The sequence below is a fragment of the Amblyomma mixtum genome, chromosome 6 (genome assembly GCF_055824585.1).
Source record: "Amblyomma mixtum isolate Tamu chromosome 6, ASM5582458v1, whole genome shotgun sequence".
Taxonomy (NCBI): Eukaryota; Metazoa; Arthropoda; class Arachnida; order Ixodida; family Ixodidae; genus Amblyomma; species Amblyomma mixtum.
In genome coordinates, this window is record NC_143017.1 from 26,390,360 (window position 1) to 26,404,647 (window position 14,288).

Genomic DNA, 14,288 nt, shown 5'->3' on the forward strand with positions numbered 1-14,288 from the left:
CGAGCGTGTCGCCTTGCTAGACTCTTTCCTAATAGCGGCGTGGAATAATATCTTGTGTTTAATTGCTTATGCACTCACGTTCAATCATTGCCTTCTTTCCTTTTTGTTCTTTCTTTCTTTGGTAGTTGGCAAATTACTTTTACCGATCCTGTTTTCCGACAGCGCACGCTATTTTTAATTGCAATGAGTTAAAAAAATTCTGCCGAATATTTTAAGCGTTGGAAAGATAATCCTGCGAATTCGTAAACAGTGTTGTTCGTGCTCATTTATGTTCGCTGCTCAGGATAAACAGCGCGAACTTTAAAAAAAGCGCGGCGACACTAACGTATAGTACGTGCGCTGTGCTGCATTTTGTTGCCTGTCTCAAGCTAAGAACCGATCAAGGCTACTGCGCGTCTATTTTCCAGGAGAGACGCATCGATCACTGAACGCGATTTGCCTAGATATGATCACCAGATAGAGACAGGCAGATAACCAAAGCAGGGAGCCGAGAGTTGATGCCGCTTAACTTCACAGAAGGCCGGGCGCAAAGGGTTGCTCGGTGGCGACGGCCTCATCCAAGGGAACAGAGGCTGCAGCACCGTCTGCTCCGGTTCTGAGACCGCGCTGCAGGCAGCCTCGTCGGCTACGGTCGTTTGAACGAGACGCGGAGCTCGCCTGCTTGCTTTCATTGGCTATGCGATCAGCGTTGGCAGTCGTGAAGTTTCCACACGAATGAGTCCCACAGCACGGTTGACTTGTTGCCGTGAAGAAACGCACACGTACTGTTACCCCTTTCCTTCCTGTGCGGAGCTGAGCACGAGCGCAACAAAAAAGCTGAAGACATTCCTTACGTTCGTACTCGTTGCGTCATAGTTCGATGGGTTCGTAGAGTCAACCTTCTTAATGTGCGCATGATCGGGTTTCTGAAACCGGAATACCTTCAGTCAACGTAGTATTAAACAAATACTTGTTAGACCAAATATTGATCAACGGACACCTCCTTTAAGCCTTTATTTTTTTTACTAATCAGGCGATAAATTTTTGTTCCTTGCACGACAGACTATCTGCACTAGACAGGGGTCATATTTGCAGAAAGCCCCCAGGAAAGGAACTGAAAAGACCTCGCGTGTTCATAGACTCGAATAAATGCAAGACAAATTGCAGTTAGCATTGTGATTACCATGGGACATTACGCACGACAAAGAACATGTGCAGCGGACGCTGTAGTCAACTCGGCTTATGCGTCGCCGCACGGATGCCGACATCGACTCGCTGCATTAGAAGGCTAACTCGTTTACAGCATTGTTCAATGGGCGCTTCCACCTTGAGTTTAAGGCAGCGGTATCTCGAAAAGGCCTACGCAGTTCTCTTTGCAAAGCGATTTACTGGTGCGGGGATTGTCCGGAGGCTCAGCGCCAGTGACGACAGGTGAAGGCTATCAGCACTGCAGGAGCACCTCTGCGCCTTTGTGCGCCAACAGAAAGCTGCCAGAGCCATTCTTTGAGCAAAGAAGAAAACGAGGAAAGCGATGTATAGCACACGAGCGCGTCGCCTCCCTCTTTCGTGGAAATCCGAGACTTTCCCACGGATTATTAACGCCGACTGAGCGCCTTTTTGGGCTCCGTCTGTCTTTGCGTGTATGTAGATAACTGTTCGGTGGCTTCGATCGGCGGCGAGAAGCGGGCGGGCGCGCTCGGCTCTTCGGGTCAAGGTTGTGCGGCGAGCTGCTCTTCCCCCGGGGCAGCGAGACTTAAAGGATCGGCTCGAGCGGCGACCGTTTTGTGTCAAGGCGAAGCTCGGAGGAGTCGTGCGAATCGGACACACGGTACAAGCACGCGCTCACCGGGCCGGTTAGACTTGCAAATGCCGGCAGGGAAGAGTGTGTACCCCGATGTGATTCGAACGGACGGCGATCGGCGATAGCCGGCACTCTGAACGGGTATCGCATCGGCCACGGCGCAAATCGCGGACCCGTCTGCGCGAAGAGAAATGTCACCGCCGCCCGCATTGAAATCGCGATGAACGCGCAGCGACCAAAAGGTCGTAACTGGCCGCGATAAGCTGCGCTGAGAAGCGGTTTTCTCCGTTTACTAATGCGCGGAGAGCTCCCCCGAGTCAAACGCGGTGGCGGTCAATCATGCTGAGATAGGCGAGATTTCTGTGGCCATTGGTTTGCGCGCAGCCCCTCTCGGCTTAGTATCATTAGCGGGCGTAGTGGACACAGCTCGTACGGGTCGTTTTTTTTTTGTTTTATTTACCAGCTAGCTATGCGTATGTACAGTCAGTATAGACCTCTTATTCCGAACATAGAGTTACCACCTCTAAACATCGAAAAAAAATTGCGAGTGGTTTAGCTCTGGTTGAACCTAGAGGATTGCGAAAGCAACGAGGAGAGAGAGAGAGGCGATGGAGAGCGCGCGGCAGCGGCGGCGGCCCCGGCACGCTAGCTATGCGCCGCTACTGCGCATGCGCAACTGGCGAGCGCGGCGGCGGCACCTCTGAGTCACCCCAGCAGCGACGGCGGCGACGCGCCAGCTGTGCGCCGTGTGACGTCACTGCTCGTCGCGCATGCGCAGTATGGCCTTCCATCAGCTCCGCGAAATGGCTCGGCGATTCGCGTAGTGTTGCTTTCGCAACAAAAATAGCTGACTAGGGTGCAGATCAGCTTAGTATTAAACCCGTGAGTTTCAAGACCATTATGACTGAAGCCATAAAAACGCTATTTTCAAAGAGAGTGTCTGTTCGGCAGAACACTATTCCACACGAGTGCGGTTCATTTCCCCCAATTCAAGCTGTAGTGTTAGTACTACAGAAAGTGCAATGCCACCCGTTTCTGAGTTTGCCCGCGTGGAAAGGACGTAGCGGAGAAAATGCTCCCGCAGCCTCGCCGGACGCTGTTGGTGCGTTCAAGGGAGACCGAACGCGAGGAGAGAACCACCGCAGGCAACGGCCCAAAGCGTAAAAAAACAAAAAACAAAAACGAAGCGAGTCAAGCAGGCGGGCTCGTTCCGGAACAGTTTATCACGCACGCAGTTGCGTTTCCCGCTGCCTCCCGAGCGGTGCCATCTTTATGGCCCGGATCTTGCCACCGTTACGCCCGGTGATGTACGGTTCGCTGATGGCCTTTGTCCTGCCTGGCTTCGTTCAAAGCTGGCTTGTCTTGAGTCCGGTATACGTGCGCTGTTTGCTAACGTTGCCCTTTTTTGTTTCGTTTCAGTCCATCGACATGCAGCCAAGGCTACCTGTGATATTTTTATTGGTGAGTACGTTTTTCGCTTCATTAGTACCGCACTTAGCGTCAGAGCCAAGCATCGAGAAGCTTAAGAGGAGGACAATTAGTTTGGACATGTCGAGGGTAAAACATGTCAAGTCGTAATAAATCTGCGAGTTGTATTAGCGCTGCGTGATATTTTGTGCAACGTTGATAGATCTATAAACGTTGATTTTGTGCCCGTGGAGTGATTTTTGATGCAGCCTTCTGAGATTGTCCGCGAAAATGGCTGTAAATGAACGTTGGTTGCTTGCACCTGAGTAGCCGGCGTTGTAGCCTTTAGTATGGTCCGTGCGTTGGAGATTACGTAAAAAGACTCGGTTCTTGCTCTAAACCTATAGGAAAGCTCCTCGCGCGTTAACGTTGACCATTTGTTACATTTGGGGGTGTTAAACGAACGTTGTTGCTTTCAATTTAAAAAAGAAATTGCTTAGCACCTACGCCGTTTATGTGACCCATGTGCATCTAGAGATCTTGAGTGATTTGCAATCGATTGACTTGTAATTTCGAGCTTAGTTGCACCGTGCTCTACTCATAGACTGACATGACATTCTCGTTCACTTCACTTCGCGTTCTCGGTTATGGAGCTGGGAAGTTTTCTTCGTGTTACACTCATAAACGTAAACTCACTCGCTTACCCACTCAGGAGTTATCACGCGTTAAACGGCAACTTTGTTCCTGCATATCAGTGTAAGCAGTAAGAAAAAAAATTAGGCCAGTTTCTCCAATACCATCGTAGCGCGAGCGACATGAAAATGCAGAGCATTTAGCAGCAAAGCTGACGCATTCGCATGCTGTAGACACCGCTGCGTATGATGCGAGGCACTGACGTTCGCTCGCAACACGACGGGCGTCGGCACATAAACGGGTCAGTTTCTTGCAATGCACGTGGACTACGGACTAGTCTTTGGGATCGGAAATCACGAATTGGGTAAACAAAATTCTGGGGGGCACTTTGTTGACCTAAAGTGCGGTGAGGCGAAAGCCTTAAGCGCGGTGTTGCTGATGTGTGGTTAAGACGTTAAGCTTCGCCTGTGAGGAACCCGACAGCGTCTTGCAGCGCTGCCAGGGAGTCCACAGAACGCCATCGCCCGTTCGGCTGTACGCCCTGCTCGTCAGTAAATTGGTTTACAGGAAAGGAAATGTATCTGTCTCGCATATCTCGGTGGACATCTGAACCTCGCCGTAAAGGGAAGGGAGGAAGATGGTAGTGAACGAAGATACCGTATTCACTAGACGCGCCTTTGTTCACTGCAAACCATCGAGCTTGCATGGGCAGTGGTTAGCGTGCTCGTCTCGCAGTCCGGAGACCCTGGTTCGATTCCCCAACTCGATAAATTTCCTACACGGTTTTATTTATTTATTTTATTTACTTGGAGCATCACTATACAATCCCTTTAATTGGTTGCATGGTTACTAGCCAAAGTACAATTGGCCCTGTCACGACCACTTCGGCCAATTGAAAAGCGTGACATTTCTGTCGATAAATCCTGCTTACAACGATGAGGCATTAAAGGCTTCCGCCTTAAAACAAAAAACAAAAAAGAACGCACGCACAGGTACGACAGACGTGCACCTCAACACGACGCGCGCGCCACTGCGGCAGAACTGCGCATCCAGTCCGCCATTGTCGCCGTTGCGTCGACGCATTTCTTCCGCCGGCGCAACCTCCTCTCCACGCTCGGCCGCGCGTCGTCGGCGGCCGCGTCTGGAGCGTTCACCTTGGCAGCCCCTGGAAATGAAAGAAGAAAGCAGACGAAAGGCGCGTTTCACTGCTGGAAAGCATCGGGAACCAGCAGCCGCTGTCGAAGTGTCGAACGCCCCTCAGGCCCGTCTCACGCTTGGCGGAGCACCCGATCCCGGGTGTACGGCCGACTTGCGTAGAAAGCTGCACAGCGCAGACACGCTGAGTGGTGGTGGCGAAAACATTCATTAGGAAGGGACAGGAGGTATGTTTGGACCAGCACGTAAGGGACCGATCCTTACAAGCACTAGGTGGAGGTCCCTAGTTTGGGACCCCAGTGGCGGTGCCCGCCGCCCGGGCGCGCCCGACTAAAAGGCCTGTACCGCCGCGGTCGGGTTCCAACCCGGGTACTCCGTCTGGCTCAGTTGTCGAGCGCCATAACCACTGAGCCACCGCGGCGGGTTGTATATGTTCTTCGGTACCACCTGAAAATTACACCGAAGTATCGTGAATGGAAGATTAAATGTGTGATATCTAATTGTCCAAACTCATTTTCCGATCTTTAGGTCTTGGTAGTCAGTTCCGATCTTTAGGTCAGTATGGTAAAATTGAAAATTGGTTTTTGAAGGAAGGAAATGGCGCTGTAATCGTCTCACATCTCGGTGGACACCACAACAGCACTGTAGGGGAAGGGATAAAGAAGGAAGTGAATAAAGAAAGAGAGAAAAAGGCGCCGTAGAGGAGAGCTCCGGAATAATTTCGACCACCTGGGGATCGACCTTTACACAGTCCGACTGTTCTAGCACGATCACGTGTGCTTAATTTACACCTGAAGCTATTACTCTGTACATGCTCCCCAGTAGTAATTGCCGTGCTCTGCATCGCGTGCATAACCGTTGTGAACTCAGCGAAACGCTGCACTGACTCGGTGCCGTTCGACAGTTTGTTGCTTTTAACTATATCCTCTCCCCTCACAGCGCGCTTTGATTCTGTGCGAATCGTGATGAGTGCTGTCGGGACGTCTAACTGACGCTCCTAACATTTTAAAACAAGCAGAATACCAGCAGCCTAGCAGGACCGAAATTCGACTTCCTCCCAAATGCGATCAAAAGAAGGCCAGCCCAGCAGAAAATTCAGCCGATTTTTCTCCGTATTCACAGAAAAGTAACACTTTCTTTCCTCTGTCCCGGTTTTTCCACTGTTTCTTTCCTTCGTCTACACACCCTGTATATTCGTGCTGCGGCGACTTCGCATGGTCGAGTGCACCCGTCGTTTTGTTTATGTTTTTATCGCATTTACTTTTCGAGACTTCTTGCTCCTCTAATTTCTCCTGTTGCGGTGCACCACAGCACTTTCGCCGGCGTTGAAGGTTCAACGAGTGCTCGCAAAAGAAGCATGTAGCGATGCAACCATTTGTTCCCTTTGAGCCCCCGATTGGGAGACATCACAAATGAACAGCTCGCCTCGAAAGCCCGTCCATCCAGAGCGCCCTGCACGCGCGGCTGAGCTGGCCGGGCGTCGCGTAAGAGGCAGCCGACCGTCAACCCACGACAGTGCTGCAGTGCACGCAGAGATAACAGCGCAGTGCTGCCTCCGGTTTCTGTTCCGGGACCGCCAGGAAGAGTCCACGTCTCTTTCGCAATGTTGACTGATAACAGATCCTGCCTGTCGAAGCGAGCGCGTGCTTTCTAAGAGCCTGAGGCCCGGTCGCTCCCTCTTTTCAACTCGTTTCTTTCAGTTTTCACTAGCGTAAGGAGCTCCCATGCGCCGATTGGACGGCCAACTTAACTTCGCCATCGGATCTGAGTAATGTACCGAAGCATTACGATCCGCCTGGGTGGCTCAGTGGTTATGGCGTTTGGCTGCTGAGCCGGAGGTCGCGGGATCGAATCCTGGCCGCGGCGATCGCGTTTCGATGGGGGCGCAAATGAAAAACTCCCTGGTGGCTGCGCGATTTCAGCTTACGTTAATGATCCCCAAGTGGTCGAAGCTAATCAGGAGCCCTCCAATAAGTTGTATTCTCACATTGTTCTTCGGGAAATTAAGTCTTATATACCATACCATACCGTTCCATACCATACAGTTCCGTACCATATCATCAACCATGGTGATGATGATGATTGGCGCATGATAGCCTTAGTCGCTTATGCGCCATAAAACACAACAACAACATGATGATTGATTTTTATGGCGCAAGGTATTTTCGTTTACTCAAGGAGGGTCGAATACCCATTTGCCAAGCATTTCACCCTCAATAAGCCGAACACCAGGCAGGGGAAGCTTGTACCCGTAGTATCACCGGTGGGTACCCGGCGGCACTGGGGATCGAACCCCGCACCTGCTGCATGCGAGGAGGATGCTGTAACAACTAGTCCACAGCTGCGGTGGCCATCACAGCACACGCAGCTCTCAGGCCTGTTTGCGTTTCCAGGCAGGTTAACAAAAATTATATATTCGTTTACCTCTCTGTTGGCGATTCCATCACGATCTATAACTGCCAACTCTAATTTCTGATCTATTTACGCAGTATCTGAAAGCGTAAATCTTTTCACTTACTGACCTGCGAAACTCACCAGACAAGTATGAAGATTGCGCTGCGTTCCCTTCGACGCACCATTTGGGATATCGTACATCTGGGACTTTTAGTGTTGCCGCCCCGATTCTTTTGGAGCCAGAAGTGAAAGTCCCGAGCACTTTCCCTTCGAACCAAATCTTTGAGAAACATGCCGGCGCATATTTCAAATCTGCGTTCCAGGGGCTGCCAGACTGTCTGCATCACCGTCTGTATTTGCCACCTCCCACCGCGTTCCTTCCTTCAGAGTGGAGAAACGCTTTCCCAGAATCTCTCCAGCCTGGAATCCGTCGTCCCCCGGATATCCTTAGCCCGTCAGCACCCAGCCGAATTCCTCAACTTCCAAACTTGCCTTATGTGGAAAGCCGTGAAAATGTACGCGATGAATTAATTTCGACGGGCTTGAAAGGAGAAGACGAAGCGCGCGGAGGAACGGAAGGAAGCTGAAGAGCGGCTGAAGAAGCTGAAGACTCCAGGGGCGAAGACAGGAAAGGGGGTGCCCTGACTCGGGGCATAAATTTTTCCGCCAGCATAATCTCGAGGAAGCGAGGCGTCACGCACCGGTTGCGACCGCGCGGAAATAGTACTCGGGGGGGAACACTCCAACACACAAAACAAGGCGGCATTCGCGGGGTGCGACGGTATATAAAACACACGCCTGCGAATGCGTGCCCTCAGCTAACGGTTGTATGCATAAGTAAGTGAGAGCGAGCGTGATGTGCGTTCCTCGGCAGAGGGGGACCCCCAACGCGTGTCAATCGTTCGTCGACGCAGCGCAAGTCCAGAGCGCATTGGCCCGGCAGAAAGAAAACAAAGAACAGAAACAATAAAGCACCTCTTCGCGGATCGGCCGAGTGTCTGTCACGCGAACGTGGACGCCCTCCCCGGCTTAAGGCCGGGATACATGCGACGTTTTTTTCGACGACATTCGCGCGGCAGAAAACGTCGCGGCGGCGCGACGCGAGGCTGGAGATACATGGAGCGTTGAAGCGGCGGCGCGCCGCCGCAGCGCATCCCTCGACGCGAAAGGAAATGTGATCAACAGGTGGCAAACACCACTGTGCAAGGAGGTCTGTGAGAACAGCGACGCTGACAATTCTGTTAAAATCAGGAAAGTTTCACTTCGACACCATAGTAAAAATTTTAGCACGCGCGCTGAAGTAGTATCTATAAAGATTTGCGTGCTCGAATGCATGCCGTCGCGTACCTTTGGACGCCCGCTCGGCCGCGAACACCAGCGGCTGCGGTTGTCTTCGACACATTCGCTTCAGGGAGGGAGCGCAGGTATTCCGATCCAAGATTCGGCCGTGTTCTTCAAAAAAATCGACATTTCAAGTCTGATGAAGCGTTTATTTTCACGATAAAAATATTTCCGTGCCAAAAACACGGCGTAGCTTGACGGCCATGGCGGCCATGTTGGCGGCGGCAGGCCGAGGACCGGAAGAGCGGGCTTACTGCGCTGCTATTGGCTCGCTTCAGCCGCCGCTTCCGGTCTCACCGGACGCCGCGCGTCAAAATCTAGCCGGTCCTGATCGGCGGCGGCGGGCGTTTTTTTCGACGCCGCGCGTCAAATCTGCGCCGTCGGGCGAAAATCGACGACTCGCCGCGGTAAAAACGCTCCATGTATTCCGGCCTTTAGGGCCGTTTCACATGCTGCGACTAGAACGAAAATAGTCGGCCTAGTCGGTGACGCCGCAGTGCGATTTTCGCACAGTGCTTTCACATGGAACGCGTACTCAGCGAATTCGGTCGGAGGGACACGCAAGGTTGCTCGATGTTCGCATAGGCAACCCACGATTAAACCCGACAGAAACACTGCACGGAATGTGTTGATGATGTAATGACCAGCTTGTTTTTAGATGCAAGGCAATATTTCGTATGTTTTGATTAGAATAAACAGTTTTGCTTACGCCGCGGGAACAGCTCCCACGTGACCCCACGCCGAGACGGCGCGTGACGTCACGTCACGTGCGAGTTGTTGCCGCGGCAGGTCTCGACCCACGTGCGCTCTCGCTCGCGCGCCTGGAGACCGGTCGTGGCCGCGGCAGCTGCTCCCGCGTGACGTCACGTCACGTGCCGACTCGGCGCTGCCCATTGGTCAGTCGCAGAGCGACCACACCGACGCTGCGACTGGATTCCAACCGGACGGAACTTGGTCGCAGGCCGTCTGCGGCTAGACCGACGGCCCTCCCCAGTCGCAGACCGACAGAATTCGCAGCGTCGCAGGCGAGAATCGCATGCATGTGAAACGGCCCTTACGTGGTACGTCACTGAACGTGCTACCGATCGAGTAAGGAATACTGCAAACGAGTCGTGCCTTTGCATGCAGTTTGAGGACTTTTTTCTTGGAAAAACAGGGGGTCAGCGTGGTCGCCTCCCACCCAGCCATAAATCCGCCCCAGAGTACACAACTCTGTCACACGCTCGTCCTATGCGCTATAGTATGATGCAAGTTTAAAAAATTGCAATTGTTACGACTAAGCCACGGCTAGCGGAGTCCTGTATTACCGTGTTGGGCAAGCATACAAGCAAACAAAATCAGCTTTTTAATGTTTGGCTGTATTGAAGCGATAGAGTTAAGGGTCCCGTTACCCAGAAAATACGGTGGCGTAGGGTGGCCAAGGTGGCCACCCGCCTGAGAAGCAACGTATGCGGGCCACCTTGGTGGCGTGACCTTGCGGCGCCGCCATAACCTGCCCACCGGACTGTGAGCAAACTAACCACCGTGGCAGGTGGCTGTTAAATTAATGGCTGATTGCGAAAGGTTGGTCGGGAAGAGCAGCTCGGGTCGCTCAAGCCCCGCCGTTGACGACGTCTACCGTCTCAGGCCAGTGGCGCATCCTCTAACCGCTGCACCATTGCGGAAAGATTGGCGTGAGGACTCCCAGGTACCTTTGAATGTACAGTTGAGAATTACCCATTCCGCATATATGGGCACGAACTCATTAAGGCTATCACGTTCAATGATCACGTTCAAGCATCAAAAGTAGTATCTTCACAATTAAGCACAATACCACGATCGATAGCTACGCTCTCTTACAGAGAGCTCTTCGCCACGGTGGTAGCTACGCAAGCCCTGCCCCGTATGGACCTCTTCTTTTAATTATTCAGATCACGCTCCAAGCCGGTCGCAGTGCAATGCCAGACTAGGCACTGTCGCACGAAGCATCCGTTCGTACCGTGTTCGATGCGAAATCCCAACTAGGAACGGAACGCGCTGACGCATGCTCCTCTCACGTTGACCATTTCGTGGTATACGCGCCTCCCTGAACGTTACGCTTAAGGTAAACTCCGAACACACTTATCGCAGATATATCTGTCGTGACCAAGGCAGCTGTCTCGGTCGAACAGCGAGACGCCCTACATAGCGACCGTAGCGCGTGGCTACGCCTGAGCGGAGCCTGCGAGCTGCGACTTCGCGCCGAACGTGCGGACGCCATCGAATCGGCGGGTCGCGGCCGTGTCTCCGCCCCTCCGGTCGTGACCGTCCAATTCGGCGGATCCGTCGGCAGCATTGACGCCTTTCGGCGGTGACCGACCGCGGAGGAGTTTCGTGAACGCGGAGAAGCCGCCCTGCGCAAAGACGTCGCGCCCTTCGGCGCTTCCGCGAAATCTAGGCGGCGGCAGCCGTGAACTTCACAAACGTGACTCTTCCGAGAAGGAAAGGGAGAGAAGGAGGAACCCGGAGAGTCAATATGGAGCGCGGAGAATCCCGAACCTGGCGCATTTGGTCGTAGATGTCCCTTCAGTCTTTGTGTTTGATTTGTGCGCTTTTGTGCGAGGCGTCACATTCGGATCATCAGAAACGAATTTGCACTGAAAGAGCGGCAACAAAAACTGAAAAGGCCTCAGTGAGCCGTGACAGACATCCTCTATGCAACCGGAAGCAACGAAGACACTTCTCTATCCCTTGCAGCCATGCGACGTGTCAGCAAGGGATGTATTTCTTTTTCCTTCCATCTCACTAGGCCATCGTCTCACAGCGACCGTTCTTCCGTGGATAAAGTATGGTTCCGCACACGACGGCTCCAGCATAAGCATCAACTATGGCCGACACGCGTACTGCCCTTCCGCGCTTCAACGCAAGGTTTTGTGAATGCAGAGGCCTTGTAGACAGCAGCTCCCTTCGTCGACAGCTGCAGCTTTTCAAGGCTGCTTCTTCCTAAGCCATTCACCACGGACCGTCGGAACACTGTCGGCAATTACGCATCCGCCAGCAGCGCTGTCAGCTCGCCAGGTAGAAAAAGCACCAGCGTGTGTATAAGGAATGAATTTCCACGGTGTTCCCGTGAGCCGCCCAATTGAGCGCGTGCCAAACGACGTTCACGGTGAATGACACGACCGAACGGCGCGCGCTTTTCGACAGCATCGGCGGGAGTGGCATCGCACAGGGAGGGGGGCAGAAGGACGGAGGACGGAAGCCCTCGACGCGCCGCGACAGTGCAAAACGCGGTCGCCGCCACCCACGCTACAAAGGCACTCCATCACCATCTTCCGATCATTCAACCGAGCGCCACTGCCAAAGGCAGACACGCACGTATCCTACCCTCCCTCTCTCTCAAGAGAGCGCAGAAGCGCCGCGGAAACCCGGGGGCTGGAACGGGACACGCCCGATGGCTCTCTCCTCTTTTCCTCCGGTCTCTGACGTCACGTCCGCTTCTGGGGAGGATCTGCAGGTAACGCCTTGCGCTGGAATCGTCAAGCCGCTTAGACTAGCGCGTAAAGAGGCGCACAGATCACACGAGGCACGTTCGTTCCCCGCATTTTTTTTTCTTTTACTTCCTCCTATTTTTTTAGGCAGGTAGAGCACAGTTGGCTCACCTCCTCCTGTCCAGGGATCGCTTTAGGTGGCCTGAATGATGAACGAGATGCGGGGCCTCCTGGAAGCGCAATTGAAGGCGTGGTCATGCTTACACTTGAGCTGACGTGACTTTTTGTCCATTCACCGAGTACCAAACGCGCGGGTGGTTTGCGCGTGCGTTGGTTACCGCATTTAAATTCGCCACGGGCAATACGTACTTCCGCTATGCGTCGGAGGGCGGTGTTTCTGTTTAGTCTTGCAAGTACTTTGGGCGTCCCGTGCTGCACGTTTCGGGAGAAGAGGCTAAAGGGACATTTCCGGCGTCTTATTTGTAACATGCGAAAAAGAAAAAGAAGAAAGCAATACATGATGACGTGCGGCGCAAACTCATGCGTAAGCATTTCTCTCATCGCGCTTAAGGAAAGAGGACTGGCGTTCGGCAAAAACGACAAGTGCTTTGTCCCACGCAAAACAACCCTTCCTTGATGAGTTTGAGACCTCACCCGAGGTCTTTCGTCGCTGACCATCTCGGCAGGTTTTCACATAACGTGCGACATCGGCAGACAGTCGGGGCCAGTAATACTTGTCTTGAATGCGGTGGAGGGTGGGAGAAAACCTGAGATGTCCAGCTGTCGGCTCGTCGTGTGAAGTCTGTAGAACTTCGCGAAGACTGCCAGCTACAACAAGGAGGTCGCCGCCGGCTAATAGCTTGTGATAGGGAGTTTCAAGCGCAGAACGTGAAAAATCCTATTTTGTTTTGTCTCGTCGAGGACGTTTCTCTCGTTGTGAAATGACTGGTTGTAAGTTTTCGCCCTCGTATATACCGTCCGGTCTTCTTTCGTCATCGGTGTCTTGCTTCTCGTGAAACTCATTAGGAAGAAAACGGGTTGAACAAATAGAAAAAAAAAAGTTAAATACGTATTGAATGAGTTGGAAGACTTCGTTGCAGGCCCAGGCCCCTCTTCTTGACAGTTTAGGAGAAAAAGGACGGTTGAGTAAAGACGCGAAACGAAACAAGCACTGGGGACCGGAGCTTGTCGCGACCTGCATTCCGCCCGGTTCTCTATCCCCTCCCCTCTTTCTTTTCACTTCTACACACTTCCTGCTATCCTTTATTTCCGCTGCCCCAGCTCAGGTGCTTCCAGCAGCGATAGCAGATGCCGGGGTAGAGAAAATTCCTTTACCTTCCATATTCAATGCAAAATAAAAAAAAACACTACTGCTACTCTTATTCACACAGAAGAGCGGAGCGCTTGGAGCACTAGCTACGCTAGCACAGTCCTCGGGTGCTCTTTAATATGCACGTCGATAGGAATCGCTGATCAGCGAAACAGTGCCTGCTCGCCTCGCAAGCACACACACCAAACATCCGCGGGCCACGCGGAGACGTCATCATCGAAGCCCCATTGCAGGCAGGCCTCCGGCCAGCAACACAAACTAACTTGTCGAGAACGCTGCTCAGAAGCAGACACTTACAAGACAGCCCCGCATGTTGCGTAACCACGTTGCCTGCACGTAACGACTCATCTCTCTCCCTCTCTCATGGCGCGAATGCCGTTAGGCTCGCGTGCGAAGCACCGGAGACGAGTTGGCTGTGCCGCCCCTGGCCATCGCTCCTGTTGAGCCCGCACAGCGGTGGATCAGTGAAAGCGCTCGTCGCCGCAGCTCAGAGACGAAAAACCGGCGCCTCCCATTCTCGAGGCCAGCGAACCTCGCCTCCGGGTTGCGTGACAGGAAGCACGGAGGAGCTCGTACAGCCTCTTCCGCGGCGTAATTTAAAGGGGCGATTCGCGCAACTTCCAGATGCAGGCGCAGTGCGAGGCGGCAGCGTTAACTCGATTTCGACGTAGGTATAATCCGCATGCCGTGCCCATTCATCTTGCGCTTGGCCGTTGGCCGCGACGTCGCGCGCATTCGGTCCGATCAAAGCTCGCCCGGAGGAGGAGGGGGGCCGGGTAGGAAGCAAACGAGCAGTGCA

The 14,288-nt window shown here is 53.1% G+C and overlaps 1 protein-coding gene across 2 annotated transcripts in view; it reads left to right on the plus strand.

Moving 5' to 3' along the window:
- Positions 1 to 14,288, plus strand: part of pio (zona pellucida domain-containing protein piopio) — a 105,386-nt gene that overhangs the window by 29,331 nt on the left and 61,767 nt on the right. The window contains exons 1-2 of one of the 2 annotated variants that reach the window (XM_089547695.1): positions 2,993 to 3,087; positions 3,200 to 3,241. In XM_089547695.1, coding sequence (XP_089403821.1) covers positions 3,209 to 3,241 — 33 coding nt within the window. In that variant the 5' untranslated portion in view covers positions 2,993 to 3,087; positions 3,200 to 3,208. Of the gene's footprint in view, positions 1 to 2,992; positions 3,088 to 3,199; positions 3,242 to 14,288 lie in introns of those variants that run through there. The other variant, XM_089547694.1, reaches the window with a different exon arrangement.